Here is a 21,664-nt window from a genome sequence, read left to right on the forward strand (position 1 = left end):
TACAAATGATGTTGGTTGGCATTTGTTTCCCTACCATAAGAGACTGCATCATTTTTGTTATTTTTTAAAAATCAGTTATAATCATTGGTGCTTTTATACCATAAATCTACAAAATAGGAAGGTACAAGATCTAACTATGTAATGATTATAGCAAAAACTTGGACTTTCTGAGCAACTTAATTCATTTCTGTTTGATTTATTCATTCTTGATTATTATCTAACCTCAACAGTTGAGACATTATGTCCAGCTTCTGGGGAAAGGTAGGTAACAACATTGAGGCTTCAGATTCAGTGCTGAACAGTCCCTTCTAAGAAATGTAGTAGCAAGAAAAGTGTACGAGCCATAGTGGGGAGTGGGTCTGAGTAAGTGGTTATTACAACGTGCTCCTAACCAATGATATGACTGTAACTTAACAGCCACACATTAACTTTTGGGGGTTCTTCTGTGCACATTTGTTAAAAACGGGACGGGGGAATAAAATCACGTTTTCGAAATGTCATATTAAAATATTTTAGTATTTTACAATCTGAATATTACGGCAGAACCCCAGGTCCACAACTTCCCACAATCCTTTATTATTGTGTAGTCCCTTCCTTTAACAGCACAGGTTATAAGCACTCAAAACCTTAGCTGCTTACTAATATTGTATCATTTTTAACAAAATCTAATTGTTCTGTGAAAGTTCTAAATGAAAAGGGATAGTCTTAGCTCCCTTGGGAAATGTGCCTCAAAGGTATCAGGGTCTCTCCTGCTAATCTTCAGTTACTTGAACCCTTTCCTAGAATGTTTTAAAACCTTCCTTTAAAGAAAATAAATGAAACTACAAATCCCAAGAGCCAAAGCTGAAAGCAGACATTTCCTCTCCTGCTTCTCCCGCCCCCGTTGAATCTAGGAGTCTAGTAAGCTAAAACTCAAGTTGAGGTATCCTGAAATATGCCTGAAAGAAACGTCGACTGCTTCTTCCCGGTTTTTAGCCGAGCGTTCACTGGGCTCCTTTAAATCTGTGCTGAGACGGAGGAAGGATCCGGAGCGACGCAGCACGGGATGGGCGTGGACCGCCGGCATCACCTGTTCCGAGAGGCGCCTGCGCACTGTGAGGGCGCCGGCGAGGAGGCGGCGCGCTGTGGGAGGGGCGGACGGCGCCCGGCTGGCACCGCTCAGATCTGCTTCTCCCCGGCTCGGGGCGCCGAGGCGGCGTCCGGGAGGCGTCTTCTGCAAAGGTTGCCTGGCGCTGTCAAACATGGAGGAGGCACCGGCAGCGGGCGTCACCTGCGAGCGGGACTAACCCTCCGCTTGTCGTTCCGGGCGGCAGTGCCCGGTGCGGAGCCCAGGGACGCGGCCGCCTGCACGCCCCGAGGCGGACCCCGGCTCTGACTCCTCCGCTGGCCGCGGGCTTCCCGACTGGGACGCGGCGCGAGGAGGGAGCGCGGCGGCCCCGAGTCTCCCAGAGCCATGGGCAACGAGGCGAGCTTGGAAGGGGAAGGGCTCCCCGAAGGGCTGGCGGCGGCCGCACCGGCCGGAGGAGGGACTAGAGGGGCGGGGAGCCCCTCGCACACCGTGATCCCGGCCGGCATGGAGGCGGATTTGAGCCAGCTGAGCGAAGAGGAGAGGAGACAGATCGCCGCTGTCATGTCAAGGGCGCAGGGGCTGCCCAAGGGAAGCGTCGCCCCGGCCGCTGCGGAGTCGCCTTCCATGCACAGGCACGCACAGCATGATGTATATGTCCGGGCATATATGTACAGCTTCCCGTGCACATATGTGCCAGCCCGTATGTGCCAGCACGGCCGTACATATATGTCGCCTCCTTTCGTTTTATTCTTCCCAATGGGGTGGTCGTAAAGAGATTCTAAGCCTTTTGATGGGCGGAATAAAAATGATGCATTGTAGAGTTTCTGGTGGGATAGTCAAGGGTTACATTCTAGGAACTGTGATTTTTTTGGCCTTTTGGAGCCCTTTCCCTCTAGGATGGCGTGGAGAGACGCCCTCCAGTGTTTTACTAATCTGGAAGTCTTCCATTAATACAACACGGACGTGTTGGGAAATGGGTAGAGCAGCTGGGTGTTTACCTGTCTCTGTTTAAACCTTCTTGGGCATTGCGGGGTCTTTCTCTGTGAATCATGTCTAAATATTTCTGTAACAATACTTTAATCCCCTTGTAGGTGATTTGTCCTCTCTTGCCACCCCACCCCCAGAGGAAAGCAGAAGCTGTTTAGGTAGAAGGGATAGAATTAATATACCTTTTGTATTCTGTGAGGAACCCTGAAATATGTGTGGCATTAAACAGATGGTTTGGTCACAGCAGAGCAGGTGTTGTTCATATATTTCTGAATTAGCATATGCTGTTTTTAAGCCACTGCTCTTTTTTTTATGCAAAAGTAGCCTTCAGTTTAGGGAAGAACATGTGAATTGCATTACCTGAAAAATATTTGTCAATACATACTTTTAAAAACAAATTAAATAAATGGCAACTTGCATAGGCAAGTATAAGAGCTAATCAGTAATATGAACGTATTCATTTCTGTCTGTAACTCTCCATTTTCCTTCATCCGAATAGATTAGTTGTTTTCTAATTAGAGTACTAAGAGGGTATAATCATTGTGCCTGCCTTGCCTTTATTATTGTAAACAAACCCTTTAACTTTGCACTCTGTAGTACAGAATAGTTCTCTGTCCGTGGTCCTGAAACCACCAGTCCTCTTTTATGGCAACTGAAGGAAAACCTACAATATTCTTTTGAGATATTGTGAGCACGAAAGATCTGGATATAGGTGTAGATTTTTGTCCTCTACTTTATAAAATGAAATAAACTTAATCACTATCACGTAATCATAATTATAATATTATAGGAGAAATGTAAAATGTTTTATGGATAGTGACAATAATTTCACATAAAGTCTTAAATGCTTAAAATCTATCAGGAAAAAAAACCCTATTTATTTTGAAAGGAAACCACTAGTACTAGTGCTAACTAGCTCCTTTATGTTAAATACGTTTTTCTGTGTTTTTAAACTAGTAATCTATTGGGCTATTCTTTTGGTAAAAAGTCTTTCTTGTTCTCTTATCCAGTTTATAATATGTGCTGTTTTCCTCTACCTGATGAAAACTTGACTAGGAAAAAAATTTAGTGTTCATTAATTAGATTTTCATAGGATGATAACAAGGTACAATATTTTTATTAGCGTTTTAGAGCTGTATGCCAGACCTTTTATAATTTTTCCTAAGAGGCACAAGCAACAGGTCTATCATGCTCGTTACCAATACCAATTCCAGTGAGATCTTTGATTTCTAGATTTCTAACTTTTCTTCTGTTTAAAGAGTGACTGAGAAACATTATTTCCACCTTTAAAACTGTTGCTTTATACAATATTTGTATAAGATAGTATACTTTTAAAGCTCTCTACTGATAATTTTTTTTGGTGGAAATCTTATCAATAGGCAGTATGTGGCCTAAACCATTATTGGTGAAAACTTCATCAGAATACTAAAAAATAAGTAATAACTTTCTGACTTTTGCAGCTTGCTTATATTTTACTGAAGATTTCTATAAAAGGTACATAACTTTTGTAAAGTTATTTTCCCTGTATATTGATAACTAAAGAAATACTTGGTTTATCATTTAGACTTTAGAGTTATGTAAATTCAATTAATATAGGAAGGCATATATAAATTATTCGAAGTTTTAAGCATATACATGGCGTGAATTGAACATAGAATTTTTATAATAAAGGTAGAAAGCCTGGGTTTTTATCCTGTTGATTTTAACCAACTCATAGCAAATTACAAATTCTTCTCAATCAATATCTCATGTTTCTTGCCTTTAAATAAGGCTAATAATATCTATCTTACCTGTCTTAAAGAGTCCGTTGAGGATCAATTAAAAGTTGACATGGATGTTTTTGTTTGAGTTTTAATTTACAGGAACCCTACAAGTATAAAGAGTGGTAGTATTAATATCAGCAATGAATGACACTGTCACTGATGGCTACAGACAAATTGTTGAATTGTACATTTTTTGGAGTTATTTTGATGTGTCAGTGTTCTTTTACATGTGGAAAAATCAGTCCAGTGGAGTGTAAATCATGTCTTCCTCCCACAAACCAGGAGTGAGGATACCAGATTTCTGTGACTAACTAGTTTTATGACCTTGAATTAGTCACTTAGATTTCCTTAGTCCCTATATCCTGGAACTTAGAGGGTAAATGCATAGATCTTTATATATATATATATATATATATATATATATATATATATATATATATAAACATTATAGTCCCAAGATTGCTTATATTTCTAATATTATAAAATTTTATGTGACTCAGCACTGTCAGGTGTCATTGCTCATTGTGTTCCATTTATAAAAGATTTTATTATCCCAGATGCTTTTACATTCCTACATTTGCATATGTTTTCCTCATCTTAGGGGAAACATTTTTTTCCTGCTAACATTTGAAGGAAAAATTCCAGTCTAGGGATTACAATAACAAAGTGAAAAGGGAGGTAGTGCTAAATATATGTAGCTGCAAGCTAGAAGTACAAGATAGGTTACAAATGAAATGCTCATGGATTTTTTATTCATTGTAGACCCAGAGAAGTGCAATTTCTACTCATTCGATTTACAGTTACAGATATATGAGAAGGGCTTTATTGAAAAACTTCTCTGATTAGTAGAATATTTAATAAGAATTCTCACTGAACTGATTATTTTCTTTACTCCTTTCAGCCTCCCCTACTGGGCAGATACCTCTACAGCTGTTTTTCTTCCTAAAGGTGCAGGCCAAATCCAGGTTCTAAAAAGAATATAGAATTTATCTATTTATCTCTCAGAAGGCCTGTAGAAGAATTTTAAGTGAAAGCAATTCAAGAAACATTAAAGTAAAATAATCAGCCCTAAGCATGTGCTCTTCAAGGGAATGCTACATTATATTAAGTAAATTTAGAAAATTTATAGAATAATGTCAAGTTAAAACAAATACATGATGTATTTATTCCTGATTCACTCGTTGTTAATCATCTACTTATTCGTTAATTCATCAAATATTAATGCTCTAGTTGCCAGGCTTGTTTCTACTGATGCAAAGATAAGTGAAATATGTCTTCTCTCTCTGGGAGTTCACAGTCTAGTATAAAAGGCAGAGATTGCATTTTAATCACTTTTATTTTTAGCAGTAAAACTGTTATGCCAAACAAAATTTCACCAAAAGACAACAGCACCTTTACATTTTTGTTTGGTATTGACAGTTTTTCTCTTGATTTTCTTTTCGTTTCCCATTCAAAATCTCTGTGCTTTAGTTTTATTTACATAATTGTAGCAATTAAAACTAAGTTTAAATTATAGGACAGTCTTTAGGGTTGAATGCCTGTTTTTTTGATGGGAATTCTACAGGAAAGTACAATTTATATTTGTAGGAAGTACATGCAATTATAATTCCTGGTGCAAGCAGGTTGCTTTCAATTCTGCTATTTTTGATTATGACAGATATTTGGCATTCATGAAGTTTATTTTTTGTTGTTTTGCAAATATGATGGATTAAGTGAAATACTAAAACTATGATTAAAATAAGTTTAGTAGTTTCAAGAGAAAAATCTGGCATAATTAAGGATAGATACTTTTTGTACTCTGCTTAAAATTAGATTTATAGGACTCTGTACAGGGAAGTTATTTCAACAAAATGCCTGATAATTACTTTTTGGATTGTCATACCTATAATCAGCCCTAAGCATGTGCTCTTCAAGGGAATGCTACATTAAATTAAGTAAATTTAGAAAATTTATAGAATAATGTCAAGTTATTTTAAAAGTTCCTATATGTCAAGGTCTGGATAGTGTACCTATAAAGAAATATTCAAAATGATTTTCTCTAAATGGAAATATGTAGCAGTGTATTTTAAGAGCTTGCTTGGAACTATTGGAATTAACTAGGGTAATACTTCAGAGACATGGTAGAATATATACATATTTTTGTAACCTTTTCCTTAAAGGAAATTGCAAAATTTCAGAATCTACTTATCTGTCTTTTACCAGAAAATCACTTGATGCATACATTGCTGTTTATAGATTATTTTCTTTCCTTCTAAGTCTTTGCTACCTAGAAATAATGCTTCTCTGCTTCTTCCTGCTATCTGTTCATCTTGACCTGTACTCAAATTTCTATGTCAGGAAATTTGGAAAAAGTAAATTCATAAGAAGTATTGAATATGACATAAAATATCTGTAGTCTGTCTCATTAGCAAAATTAGCAAGTAAATTTCGATAAACCAAATTCGAACCTATAAAACTTTATTGTTCTCATATTATATTTTAGGTGCTACTAAGTTACTTGTTTATTCTTGTTTTCTTTAATAAAAATACATTTTTCAAAATACTAAAAGCTACATATAGCAAGCAAAATACTTATAATCTGATTTTCTCCATAATTCTAATTCAGAATATCCTTTTAGCTGTAACTTTATGAATAAAATATGAATTATTTTAAAAGTTCCTATATTTAATATGACTTTTGGCTAAAATAGTAGATATGTAAAAAATAAGAAACACCTATGGTATTTTAATTATTTAACCATAGTCATTTAAAATAGATCATGTTTCCAAGGCTGTTTTAAAAAATATATCTTGTATATTTGTGAATTAAGATAAATCTTGAAAATTAACCACTTGCTGCATTTAATCTCAATGTCAATGATAGATTACTAATAATCAATCAATGGCATTAAGAGATGATGTAGCAAACATTGAGTAAAGAGATATTTAGATACCAAGATATATCTCAAGATGATTTAAGCATCTATTATTAATTGCCATAAAAATTTCATGTTAAAAATTACCTACTTTTTAAAAAAGACAATAGTGATCTTCTGTAATAGAGATGGAGTTGTTCCTCAGGAATGTCTAAATAATGAATGTAGAAATTCTTACTTTGTAAAGTTGCATAAGAATAATATTTGATGAATAATGCCTTTCTAGATGGAGGCATGGGGATGATCCCCAGTCACTCCCTTGGACTCTCAGGATTTTAGGTGCCTACATCTGTGTTCCAGTCTCTCCTGGCCAGTGAATTGGATCCCTAGAAGCCCAAGTAAAATCAAATAAATTATAAACTTTTTAGCATTCCTGGGAGAGCATCATGTAAACTCCGTTATCAGAAACTCCCCATACTTCACATTGTATTTGTTATTTAGTATATGTAAATTCTCAAAATGAAGGTTTTAAGAAGTCTCAGCAGACTCCTACACTTAAAAATCAGTATTTTTACTTCTCAATGCTGCTAGTATTTGGAAGACTTTCTTTGACCATAACTTTTGATAAAAAAAAAATAAATACACTTTGTGAACATGTATGTCTTATAATATGACATTGCATTGATTTATTGAGGTTTTAATTTAAACCTCTATTTAGTTACGTTTTAAGGCCAGATTATATTAAGTGCAAAGGTAAATTGCTTTTATTATGTTTTCTAATATATTTTAATTTTTATCAGTCATAAGAGCAATTATTGTTTATTTTTAATCTTCACCTCCTTGTTGAAAATCCCTACCCATTTAAAGAAAGAAACAAAAGCATTAAAGGTTTTATGATCACTTAAAAGATGCTACAAAATGGGTTCTAGTTATATTTATACATTCATAATTTTGAGGATATATAAGAAAGCAATATTTTCATATTACTTTGATTTGAAACAATTACCATTATTTTCACTTCTTTATTTTTACTCTTCTAGGAAACAAGAGTTGGATAGTAGTCATCCTCCAAAGCAATCAGGAAGACCCCCAGACCCTGGGCGTCCAGCTCAGCCTGGTCTCAGTAAAAGTAGAACTACAGATACTTTCAGGTCAGAGCAGAAATTGCCTGGGAGGAGTCCTTCCGCCATTAGCTTGAAAGAATCAAAGTCCAGAACTGATTTTAAGGAAGAGCACAAGTCTAGTATGATGCCTGGCTTCCTCTCAGAGGTTAACCCTTTAAGTGCTGTCTCCTCTGTTGTAAATAAATTCAACCCTTTTGATTTGATATCAGACTCTGAGGCATCCCAGGAAGAAACTGCCAAGAAACAAAAAGTAGTTCAGAAGGAGCAAGGAAAACCTGAGGGAATCACAAAACCCCCTTCACAACAACAGTCACCCAAGCCAGTTCCTAAGCAGCAAGGACCTGGTAAGGATCCACTTCAGCAGGATGGCACTCCGAAATCGGTATCTTCTCAGCAACCAGAAAAAATTAAATCACAACCTCAAGGTACAGGAAAGCCAATTCAGGGTCCTGCCCAGACTCCTCAGACAGACCAGGCAAAATTATCACTTCAACGAGATGCATCCAGGCCTCAGACTAAACAGGCAGACATAGTAAGGGGAGAATCAGTTAAACCCTCACTGCAAAGCCCATCCAAACCACCTAGTCAGCAACCAAGTCCTAGAAAACCTCCAGCACAGCAGCCTGGACCTGAAAAATCACAGCCTGGGCCTGCAAAGCCTCCAGGTCAGCCCCCAGGGCTAACAAAGCCACTGGCTCAACAACCAGGGACAGTGAAACCCCCAGTCCAGCCACCAGGAACAACAAAGCCTCCAGCTCAGCCTCTTGGTCCTGCTAAGCCTCCAGCTCAGCAGACTGGGTCAGAGAAGCCTTCATTGGAGCAACCTGGGCCAAAGGCTCTAGCTCAGCCTCCTGGAGCTGGAAAGACTCCAGCTCAGCAGCCAGGGCCAGCAAAGCCTCCAACCCAGCAGGTGGGGACACCAAAACCTGTAGCTCAACAACCTGGGCCACAGTCTCCAGCTAAGGCACCTGGGCCAGGAAAGACTCCAGTACAGCAGCCTGGGTCAGGAAAGACTCCAGCTCAACAGGCAGGACCAGCAAAGCCTTCTGCCCAGCAGACTGGCCCAACAAAGCCACCTTCACAACTTCCTGGCCCAGCAAAGCCCCCACCTCAACAGCCTGGCTCAGCAAAGCCCGTGCCTCAACAGCCTGGCTCAGCAAAGCCCCCACCTCAACAACCTGGCTCAGCAAAACTCCCATCTCAACAGCCCAGCTCAGCAAAACCCTCAGCTCAACAACCGAGCCCAGCAAAGCCCTCGGCTCAGCAATCTATAAAACCAGTAAGCCAAACAGGATCTGCAAAACCTCTGCAGCCACCAACAATGTCTCCATCTGCAAAACAGCCTCCATCACAAGGCCTCCCTAAAACCATCTGTCCTCTTTGCAATACCACTGAACTTCTGTTGCATGTTCCAGAAAAGGCCAATTTTAACAAATGCACTGAGTGTCAAACCACTGTCTGTAGCCTCTGTGGATTTAATCCCAATCCACATTTAACGGAGGTAAGTGCATTTATTCACTGAGTCTGTGCTCTTCAGCCATATCATCATCTTACACAAATGGTGCTTAACTAATCACTTATATGACTTGATGGTATTGTCTTTCTCTGGATTCTTCCCCCTTCCTTTTTTTTTTTGTTCTGTCAGTTGTAATTTTTTCTTTTAACATTTCTCTGATTAGAAGCCTCAAATATTGCCCTGATTTCTGAAAATTTGGCATGAAAGACAAATATAAATTGATTGAAAGATGCTGAGCAACTACTCATTTCACACTATGTGTAAGACCTACACTATTATTTAGCATACAATGATATTGTTTTAACTTTTACATTAGTGCTCCTACCTATTAAAATTTTGGTACTCATAACTGGGATTTATATTTGTTTCAGAAAAAAAGTAGATATTGTTTTCAAATTCTGAATACAATTTTAACTTAAAATTGAATATAATTTTTTAATATGCACATCCCCTTTTCCTGCCAGTAATTCTGATGTATCAAATGAGGGCATGTTGAGAGTCCTTAATAATAGCATTAAGTCATTTCACAAAATGAAGAAGTTGTTAGAGCAGGTTCAGAATGTATGAATGTCTTCTCAGATTACAATTTATATCTCTCGGGCTTGAATCTGGGCAGCCTTATGTTTCCAAGGTGTATAGCTGGGTAGTACTTTCTTACTCATCAAATTATAAAAGGGCTAATTATAAAATAGTTGAATACAAGTTTGTTTACACAGATTGAGGTTAGAAGAGTAGTTCTTATCAAGTCAACTGACTTTCCTAATATTAGTTCAGCATGAGAAATCCTGGAATAACGTAGCATTTTAATAGGTAGAGATTCAGGTATTTTTTGGGAGGGGAAGGGATAAGAAAGCACAAAACATTTTTAAAAATTCAAATTCTCTGGCATTAATGAATAAAACAGTGAAGATGGTATAAAGAAATGGGCAGTGAGGTTGGAGATAGGTTAGAGTCAGACTTTGGCTTTCCACATTTAGTAGATAGTGATATGCATAGAAATAGAGAAGAGGTTTAGGCTCTAAGAGAATATGAGAGATTCATTTTTTTAAGAGATTTAATATCCTCTGCTTAATGAAAAGGCAGAGAAATCATTTAGCCTATCTGGAGGACAACTGTTAGTGGACTGTCTTTGCATACATCTGCAAACAGCCCAGGAAGTAACTGGCAGCAGGCAATGAAGGATTATGTGATTTAAATATCCCTGAGAGGTGAAGCTTGTATACTTGGTTATAAATGAAATCTATGTTATGATAGTAACAGTAATGGTGATCATTGGTAATTTATGTTAATGTGGATATGTATGATGAAAAATGATGCAGATTTAAAATACGTCAACTTTTGGTTGTTTTCTGAAGTAACTTTTTTTTTTAAGCAAAAGCAGTATTGAGTAATTTAACTTTTCAAATTAAAAATCATTTACTTATAAAACTACAATTAATAAGAATATGCTGTACTTGACTTATGGAGGAATACAGATTATAAGTAGTTTGTTTATATATATACCTTTTTATGTCTTGGTAAAAATATGTTTCTCCCCATATTATACTCCCTTGATAGGAATGTGAAGTAATAATGACTTCAAGTGATAGACGATCATTTTATAGTGTTTGGATTTGTCATGGTTTGGTGGCAATTTACAAGACAGAAATATGCAGCTGGAAATTTAAGCTGTATGTGTTATTTCTATATCCAGTATAAGAAAGACAGATATTATTTGAATACTTACTTTGTGGATGATATTCTGTTATATATTTGGTGGGATATAAAGATAACTAAAACATGAATGTTGATCTTAACGGATTAAAAATTAGTAGATAAGATAATACATGCACAAGAAAACATAATATGTGGCCAGATGATAAAAGATGTGAGAGAGATGAATAAATAGTATGGACTTCATTGTAGAAAGTGCTCATTTCCAGGGGATGAGATTAAGGAAACTTCATGGGGAAAAAGCCATTTGAGCTGGGCATATAAGGATGGGCACTATTTCAATAGATATAGGACATGAAAGAGTGTAGTGATTTGGGCCAAAACTTGGAGCTACAAAAATACAGAGTTTATTTTAGGGAGTAAAGAATAAATGTAGGTTAGCTAGGGTGATGGAAAAGAAATGGGCAATGAGGTTGGAGACAGGTATTGAAGTTGGATTTTAGCCTTACTCATTTAGCAGGTAGTAATGAGTTTCTACTTTTTGAATGGCACCTCAATTAATAATAGCATTAAGTCATTTCACAGAATGAAATATGGTATACATTTGATGGTTCATTGTATCATCATCATTTGATGGTTATTTGTATCAAATGCCTAGTTACAAAGCATTATTGAATGCTATAGCAGAATCAAATATTTGTTAGATGTGGAGTCTTCCCTCAATCATAACTAGGGGAAATAAAAGTTACACATAAAAAAGAAAATCTATATATTTATTTCTATAGGGCTTTTTATTTATTTACTTGTATAGGGCTTTACAGTTCACAGACTTCTTTGCTCTATTAAAATTAAACTTCCAATAATTTTATGGACATACATATATCTTCTCTATTATATCAACGAGGAAACTGGCATTCGAGTAGTTACTATAGTTAGTTTAGTTGTGAGGATCACCTGGATAGTATATTCACAAAGAGAAGCCAATCATTCGGATTCCAAATCAGTTTACTTCTTTTTGCTTAGAATTGACTTGGCTATGTGGGCTCTCTTTTGGTTCCATATGAATTTTAAGGTGTTTTTTTCCAGTTCTGTGAAGAAGGTCATTGGTAGCTTGATGGGGATAGCGTTCAATCTGTAAATTACTTTGGGCAGTATGGCCATTTTCACGATATTGATTCTTCCTAACCATGAACATGGAATGTTTCTCCATCTGTTTGTGTCCTCTCTTATTTAATTCAGCAGTGGCTTGTAGTTCTCCTTGAAGAGGTCCTTTACATTCCTTGTTAGTTGTATTCCTAGGTATTTTATTCTCTTTGTGGCAATTGTGAATGGCAGTTCGTTCTTGATTTGGCTCTCTTTAAGTCTGTTATTGGTGTATAGGAATGCTTGTGATTTTTGCACATTGATTTTGTATCCTGAGACTTTGCTGAAGTTGCTTATCAGTTTCAGGAGATTCTGAATTCTAGAAAGCCATCTTTTCTAATACTACCTACCAAATCGTGAGTTTCTCAAACTTCTAAATTATATGAAGGTCAGAGTTGAGAAGTTGGAGTTCTGGAGAGAAGCTGTAAGCTTCTGTTGCAGGAGATAAAGTGGATGACATTTTGGGGAAAACCACTACTTCTGTCACAGTTGTGGTGTAGCCACCATAACTCTCATATGTATCCATGAAAAAGTAAATCTGCATCTTTCAAAGAGGATGTAACATTCTGGGTCAAGTTCCCCTCAAATTTTCAGATTGAGTAAACAGTTTTTCTGTATAATATAAGGACAGAAGCTGGACATCTTTTGGTACAATTACATGAAACTTATTATTTTCCAGCTTGATGTTTATATGCAAGTAACACTTTACATGTGTATTGTATGAGTAAAATAAATACATTTACTATTCCTTGAAAAACCTAGGAAGAATTTCTCTAACATTTTTTGTTACCAGTCTATTAGAATTATGACTGTATTTGTTTGTGACCATCATGGCCCTCTAATGACTACTGGGTCTGGGAAGGAAGGAGGGACTGGATAATTGGCTATGCTTAGCCTCAAGCTTGAAGTAAGCAGACATATTTACTTCCTTAGTTACAAATTCACCAATCATCACCTTCCAATCCGCCCCTGACACACATGAGCACTTTAGGCAAGCCAAGCATCTATGTGAGGCGGATCCCCTTTAAATTAGCAGTCCTCTCTGGAAGCTGTCAAGTTGTGTGCTGTTTTGAACAATCCTTAAGAATCCACTGGCTCCAAGCCTAGACTTTTCTTTGATACTCAGACCTTGACCAGAGGAGTGTATCATTGTATCTCTTCTTAGCAGCCCATTAATTGAATAAATCTCTCTAATATTTGTCCTCTCTTTGGGCTAGCATTTTGACACATAATCTGAACATTGCTTTCTAATTGGAGGCCGAAGTGTGTTTATTGGTTTTTTTGTTGATTTACTTTATATCTTTTGGTATGTAGCCCCACTCAAGATAGATTTAGGAACAGAGGTTAAAGGCCTGTCCCTAAAGTTTGGTAATTTTCCCATCTCTTATTAAATTATAATAAATGAAAAGGATTTTTCACTTTTCAGAATGTTGAAAGTAAGCCAAATGTTAGGGATTAAAAAGGATTTAAGTGAAGTTTTCTTAACAATTTTTTAGTCATTATGACACATATATTAATCAGTCTTTTGGCAGAAGCCAGATATTTTGTCTAACAAAACCAGAGCCACTTTAATGAACTAAAACAAAGAACTCCTTGACTTGCATAAATAGACTGGCATAAATAATCTTGCATATAAACCTTCTCCAATTACTAAAAGTCAAAACAAAAAGTGACTGAAATTCTTCGGTTGGGTAAAACGGCTCAACTGGCCATGACCTTTTTGTGGATAATCCTGCATCTTTTTCTTCTGGTGAGATAAATGGGGAGAAGTTGTTCAGAAGAGCTGGTAGGAAATAGTGTAGTTATGCCAAATGTCAGGAGCCTAGAATCTGTGGAGAGCGAAAGCCTGTAAGACGTTCCTGATGGTGAAGTAACTGAAAGAACTTTTAGAAAAGAGGATGTTCTTTTTTTAGTTGCTAGCTGTTTTTAGCATAAAGTCTTTTTTTTTTTTTACCTTAAATTCTAAGCAAAAACTGCCACACAGTTTCTTTTAAAAAGGAGGACTGATCACACAAATGCTCATCTCCTCTATAAAGTCTCACTTTTTAAAAGATTTAAAGTAGAGTCATTCCAGGAAATGTGAAAGAGCTCCAGAAACGTAAGTTGGTGTGTTGAAGAATTCCTTGAAGGTAGAAAGAAAATGGAAAGGACAAAGAGCTGAGAAAACCACTCTCCATGTGGCTACTCAGGAGACCTCAGAGAAGCCCTAACTTGGAATCAACGAATATAAAAAGCAGTAGTGGGATGTGGGTAGCAATCAAAGAATAAATTACAGAACTACAGGAGGAACAAATAGACAATTGTTTTCTTTCTTAATCTTCACTTGGAAGACAGGTTATAGGAGGAACCCTTTCAGGCTAAAGCCAAAGATTAATCCACAAATAAAAAGGTGACCTGTCTGAGGAAGGGCCCCCATGAGAAAATGAGGACCTTCAAAAAGGAAAATAGAAGTGGAGGTGATGCTCCTCTCCTACAATGGGGTATTGCAAAAAAGAAAATAAATTGAACATTACTCATCTATGCATCATATGCGCTAAACTATTACCATCAGAGTAAAACTGTCCTTTTTTGGACACTGACCCCCTGCCATCCTGTTTTTTCTCATTCAGAGTAGAGAACAAATGGCGAAGCAGAGTTGTGTACAAATAGACAAAAAACTGTTGATTACTTATGAGTGGATTAAGGGCCTAAGTAGACATTTTAGCAATAATATCACATGAATGATATATGTGAACTGATAGAAACAACAACAACAAAAACAACCTCATAGGAAAAAGTTCATTCTTCAAAAAAATGTATGAAAATTCTTACTCTTCCTGAGAGATATGTAAGAAGATATTTCCTCTGTAATTAACATACACAAATTTCAATGGGCTGGTTGAGGGTAAAAACAGGAACTCAGGGCCGAGCACGATGGCTCACATCTGTAATCCCAACATTTTGGAAGGCCAAGGCTGGTGGATCACGAGGTCACGAGTTTGAGACCAGCCTGGCTAACATGGTAAAACCCCGTCTCTACCAAAGATATAAGAAATTAGCCGGGTGTGGTGGCATGCACCTGTAATCCCAGCTACTCAGGAGGCTGAGGCAGGAGAATCACTTGAACACGGGAGGCAAAGGTTGCAGTGAGCCGAGATTGCACCACAGCCTGGGGTTAGGAGAGGGATAGTGTAGGTGGTGGGGGATTGGGGAGGGATAACATTAGGAGAAATACCTAATGTAGATGACGGAGGGGATGGATGCAGCAAACCACCAAGGCACGTGTATCCCTATGTAACCTACACATTCTACACATGTACCCCAGAACTTAAAGTATAATAATCATAATAAAAGGAGCTCAGTTAATGGTCTGAAAAATAAGGACCAAAAATTTTCCCAGATTACATAGAGTTTAAAAACAACAGAAAAAATTAATTATTTAGTATCTACCATACTTCAGGTGTGTTCTAGTCTCTGGGAATTTAAGAGTGAACAAAGTTGCCAAAATCCTTCCTTTATGGAACATGCATTCTAGTAAGAGTCACAAATAGATGAAACATGATGAGACAGTTGAAAATGTGTTATGAAGAGAGTTGAAGCAGGGGAGGGTTGTTGTATGTACCAAGAGAGGGATGGCGTTGTGTTGCGGGGTTCCCTCCCTCACATTGGGAGATTGCAGTCTGAAATTGATGAGTTACTTGGCAATCAATAATTTTTAATGGTGCCTAAAATTCTAATCATTGACTGTAGTCCTAACTGAGGCTGTGGGTCAATGGTGAGAGTGGTAAGGAAGGAAAGGGTATGAATATACCTAGGAATGTGTATAACTCTGAGATGTTCTCTTCACTCCTGCCTGTTGTAATGTGGATGAAGAGAAATGGGCATTTTATGAAGTCCACTGCATAAAGAGCTGTTTCTGTTCCTAAAAACAGCTAATAGTATAATGTTGTCTTAGGAAAAAATTCACCTTTGATAACAAGGTAAAAATACATTATATTTTTAATTTATACATAAGAAATAAAATCAAAACCTACTATTTGATATTCTAATAGCAACCACACACACAGACAAAAATATTAAAAGCAAAAGTTAATAATGATTGATTCCAGAAAGTAAGGCTTAGTGGTAGTGAGGGAGGCTTTAACTTTTTATGTCATGCATTTATGCACTATTTTTTAAATCTTGTGCATTCATGTTATAACTAAAATTAACACTGGAATAATTAAACTCGAAATCATCAAATGTTTAAATAAGTATATGATATAAAGGGTTAAAGGACTTGATTCTTCGTTTTTACATCTTCAGCCTTGATATTCTTCTTGGTAAAATGTCAAGAATTTTTCATTCTAAATAACAATGAAGATTTGAAATATTTTAAGCCTGTGATGCCAAGTTTGGTCAGTTTCTTTGTTCATTCTTTGCTTGTCATAGCCATGTGTGCTTTAACTGATCTTAATGTTTATATGAAACCAGTAGAGAAAAATGAAGTATCTAGATTCAATGGATAAGGATTTTGGAAAACAAAGGATATTGGTTTTTTTTTTTTTTGCAATTCTCTGATAATCCCTGTGGTATCGTTCGTACTATTTAAAATGAAAATATCCTAATTATAACAAAATGAATTTATCTTTAAAATAGTTTTCTAATGAAATTAAAGGGATATAATTCAATCATCTAAAAATATATCTTATTTAATTGTATTTACAAGCACTATATTTGTTTAGCTCTCATCTTTGACGTGATCCAAATTGTACTGTTTTCTTATTATTTGGATATTCCCTGGATTTATATGTTAATATACACTCAGACATATACATTATATGCAATATTAATATTATATACATACATAAGTTTAATCATTAGAACCAGAGCCTTTTTTTTTTTTTTTTTTCTTTTTTTTTTTTTTGAGATGAAGTCTCACTCCACTGGATGTTTCAGGTATCTTTCTGGAGAGCCATCTTTAATAATATCTAGTAAGCCTATTGTTACATATTATTACAACAGGTAGAGTCATCTATATAGCTTGATAGGAACAGATGTTCTGCTGTGAAGGCAGATACCCACCGTTAACATCATTTACTGGGGCTGGGTGCAGTGGCTTATGCCTGTAATCCTAGCACTTTGGGAGACTTAGGCGGGTGGATCAATTGAGGTCAGGAGTTTGAGACCAGCTTGGCCAATATGGTGAAACCCTGTTTCTACTAAAAATATGAAAAAAATTAGCTGGGCGTGGTGGCAGGTGCCTGTAATCCCAGCTACTCTCAAGGCTGAGGCAGGAGAATCACTTGAACCATGGAGTTGGAGGTTGCAGTGAGCCGAGGACATGCCACTGCACTCCAGCCTGGGCCACAAGAGCAAAACTCCGTGCCCCCCACCAAAAAAAGATTATTTATTGGATCAGCAAGCTAAACACAGTAATGGGTTTATTGTTTATATTGTTTATAATCCTTGAGAAAGCACACATACCTAACAGTTTCTAATAGTTCTCTTGGTATCTTAATCTTAGTTTTAGATAAATATGAGCTCTTATATAAATATTTCAAAGATATTACATTGAAGATAAAGATGTAAGTAATCTATTAGAAGTTTATGCTAGTTGCCCTTACAGTAATAATAGTATGAAGTGCATCAGTGAGGTGTCAAACAATATGGGTTCTGGTCCTAGCTCTGCCTCTCACATATGTCCATTCTTACTGACATGACTATGAATTCACTGATAAGTACTACTTGTTACCTTTGATAAGAAGCAAAATTTTCATCACAATGTTTCTTGCCTTTATCTTACTTCAATAAGAAAGATCTCTCATCACAGGAGAGATCATAGTTTGAACATCATGCATTTCAAACTGTGTACCAGGCACATTGTATGCATTTTGTCATTTAATGCTCTTTTAATGAGGTGGTATCCACATTTTAAGAGAAAAGAGATTAAGAAAATCAGAGTTCATATTTTAAAGTATTTTGAAATCTGCCATGCTTCTTAATATATTAATTATGAGATGGTGCTTTGGAAAATATGAGATTTTAAACTTGGGCAACTTGGTTATGAATCCTACCTAGCTCAGCTACTTATTTGTTGTGTGATTTGGTCAGGTGTCTTTATTTTTTTTAAGTGTTTAGTTTTGTTATTTGTAATGTGAGAGTATTTGTAAGTTAAAGATTACATTTGGCAATATAAGTAGAAAGGCACTGAAATTGAAATTATAGGTAAACATTCATTGTTATTACTATTACAACAACTACTAAGAATCTTTATAGCATTCTAATGGGCATATAGGGATAGCACCATCATTTTTGACTCCATTGGTAAATAAGAAAACTGGGGTTAAGAATTTAAATGACTTTTGCAAGGCCACAGAATTACTTGGCAATGGATCTCATACAAGAAGTGAGGTTTGCTGACCCCAAATTTAGCATATTTTTATAGGAGATCACATTGTCCTTAATTGGATTACTTCATTCACCATACCATTTTCTGAATTTCTAGGTTATGGCGAGTGTATGTATTTGTGTACATTTTACATGTCCTTAAAGTTAAAAAGAAATTAATGTTCTTGGCAGGGATATTTCTGGAATATTTATTTTTTAAAAACTGAGGTTTAAGAGCACTTGTTTTTTTTGCCTTTCTGTATACCTCTGTCCAAACAAGTCTTATATTGCTTCATACTTCGTTGTTCTCTAAGAAAGCTAAACTCTACTCTGTTCAAAATTGAGACTGGAGATGATGAAGGGCATAATTTTCACTGGCCACTGTCAGAAATAGAACTCAGAGTCTAAAAAGAGAGCCAAAAGCATAGCAATTTAAGATGGAATCTCGTTTATTAAAAGAGAAAATGATAAAGTACGTATAGATTAGATCAGTTCTCACTTCAATGTAAGGTAGTAAAGAACCTTTCCTATTTTTTTCTCTAATAAAAAATTATCACTTGCAAAACAATTTATAGAAATATGACACTTCTGTTTGTTCAGTAAAGTAAGCATTACCAGTTGAATACTTAAAACAACACTTAGGAACAGATTTCTACTTATGTAACACTATTTAAAGAAATGAAGTGGCAGGCTTTACTATATGAACATGTGATTGGGGTTCCATAATTGTATTTTTGGGGAAAAAATTAATATGTAGATCTTCTAAAATTTATTTAAAGTTTTAAATATATTGACAGGATAGTAAATATATCCTGTAACTGGATTAAAGAAATAGAAGGAAATAAATTATAACAAAAAATGTTGTAAAACATTTCTCTTTTCTATTGCATTTTAGGTTTTGGGTTACATGTGAAGAACATGCAAGATTGTTGCATAGGTACACATATGGCAGCGTGATTTGCTGCCTTCCTCCCCTTCACCTATATCTGGCACTTCTTCCCATGCTATTTCTCCCCAACTCCCCACCCCCGCTGTCCCTCCCCTATTTCCCCCCAACAGACCCCAGTGTGTGATGTTCCCCTCCTTATGTCCATGTGTTCTCATTGTTCAACACCTGCCTGTGAGTGGGAACATATGGTGTTTGATTTTCTGTTCTTCTGTCAGTTTGCTGAGAATGATGGTTTCCAGGTTCATCCATGTCCCTACAAAGGACAGGAACTCATCGTTTTTGATGGCTGCATAATATTCCATGGTATATATGTACCACATTTTCCCTGTCCAGTCTATCATCGATGGGCATTTGGGTTGGTTCCAGGTCTTTGCTATTGTAAACAGTACTGCAATGAACATTCGTATGCATGTGTCCTTATAGTAGAATGATTTATAATCCTTTGGATATATACCCAGTAACAGGATTGCTGGGTCAAATGGGATTTCTATTTCTAGGTCCTTGAAGAATCGCCACACTGTCTTCCACAATGGTTGAACTAATTTACACTCCCACCAACAGTGTTAAAGTGTTCCTATTACTCCACATCCTCTCCAGCATCTGTTGTCTCCAGATTTTTTAATGATTGCCATTCTAACTGGCGCGAGATGGTATCTCAATGTAGTTTTGATTTGCATTTCTCTGATGGCCAGTGATGATGAGCATTTTTTCATATGTTTGTTTGGCCTCATGTATGTCTTCTTTTGTAAAGTGTCTGTTCATATCCTTTGCCCACTTTTGAATGGGCTTGTTTTTTTCTTATAAATCTGTTTTAGTTCTTTGTAGATTCTGGATATAAGTCCTTTTTCAGATGGGTAGACTGCAAAAATTTTTTCCCATTGTGTTTGTTGCCGATTCACTCTAATGACTGTTTCTTTTTCCGTGCAGAAGCTGTGGCTGTGGAGTTTGATTAGGTCCCATTTGTCTATTTTGGCTTTTGTTGCCAACGCTTTTGGTGTTTTGGTCATGAAGTCCTTGCCTACGCCTATGTCCTGAATGGTTTTGCCTAGATTTTCTTCTAGGGTTTTTATGGTGTTAGGTCTTATGTTTAAGTCTTTAATCCGTCTGGAGTTAATTTTAGTGTAAGGTGTCAGGGAGGGGTCCAGTTTCTGCTTTCTGCACATGGCTGGCCAGTTTTCCCAACACCATTTATTAAACAGGGAATCCTTTCCCCATTGCTTGTTTTTGTCAGGTTTGTCAAAAATTGGATGGTTGTAGATATGTTGTGTTGCCTCCGAGGCCTCTGTTCTGTTCCATTGGTCTATATCTCTGTTTTGGTACCAGTACCATGCTGTTTTGATTACTGTAGCCTTGTAGTATAGTTTGAAGTCCGGTAGTGTGATGCCTCCTGCTTTGTTCTTTTGCTTAGAATTGACTTGGCTATGTGGGCTCTCTTTTGATTCCATATGAATTTTAAGGTGTTTTTTTCCAGTTCTGTGAAGAAGGTCATTGGTAGCTTGATGGGGATAGCATTGAATCTGTGAATTACTTAGGGCAGTATGGCCATTTTCATGATATTGATTCTTCCTAATCATGAACATGGAATGTTTCTCCATCTGTTTGTGTCCTCTCTTATTTAGTTGAGCAGTGGTTTGTAGTTCTCCTTGAAGAGGTTCTTTTTGTCCTTTGTTAGTTGTATTCCTAGGTATTTTATTCTCTTTGTAGCAATTGTGAATGGCAGTTCGTTCTTGATTTGGCTCTCTTTAAGTCTGTTATTGGTGTATAGGAATGCTTGTGATTTTTGCACATTAATTTTGTACCCTGAAAAACATTTCTTAAAATAATGTAATGTAGATTGATCATAATTTTAAAAAGAGATTTTTCCTAAATATACCTTTAAATGGTCATAACATATGCTAGTTGTAAAATTTTAATAATTGAAAGTTGTCTATACACAGAGAGCTAAATTAGGCTAAAATTTCCTTATGAACATTCTTTTTTTATAGAAGCCCTAATCTATTTAAAGAGTTTATATATTTTTATCTTTTTTTTTGAGACGGAATTTTGCTTATGTTGTCCAGGCTCATGATCTCTGCTCACTGCAACCTCTGCCTTGCAGATTTAAGCGATTCTCCTGCCTCAGCCTCCCAAGTAGCTGGGATTACAGGCATGTGCTACCACACATGGCTAATTTTGTATTTTTAGTAGAGACAGGGTTTTACTGTTTTGGTCAGGCTGATCTCAAACTCTGGTGATCTGCCTACCTCAGCCTCCCAAA

At 36.5% G+C, this 21,664-nt stretch overlaps 1 protein-coding gene across 8 annotated transcripts in view; it reads left to right on the plus strand.

Moving 5' to 3' along the window:
• Positions 1-1,132: 1,132 nt before the first annotated feature.
• Positions 1,133-21,664, plus strand: part of PCLO (piccolo presynaptic cytomatrix protein) — a 409,272-nt gene continuing 388,740 nt past the window's right edge. For all 8 annotated transcript variants that reach the window (XR_005199165.1, XR_005199164.1, XM_037736537.1 and 5 more), the window contains exons 1-2: positions 1,133-1,701; positions 7,715-9,299. Coding sequence is in view for 6 of the 8 variants with exons in the window: in XM_037736537.1 (XP_037592465.1) it covers positions 1,454-1,701; positions 7,715-9,299 (1,833 nt within the window). In the remaining 2 variants the exon portion in view is untranslated. The remainder of the gene's footprint in view (positions 1,702-7,714; positions 9,300-21,664) is intronic.

Source organism: Cebus imitator, unplaced genomic scaffold (assembly GCF_001604975.1).
Source record: "Cebus imitator isolate Cc_AM_T3 unplaced genomic scaffold, Cebus_imitator-1.0 Scaffold26, whole genome shotgun sequence".
In the NCBI taxonomy this organism is placed as follows: Eukaryota; Metazoa; Chordata; class Mammalia; order Primates; family Cebidae; genus Cebus; species Cebus imitator.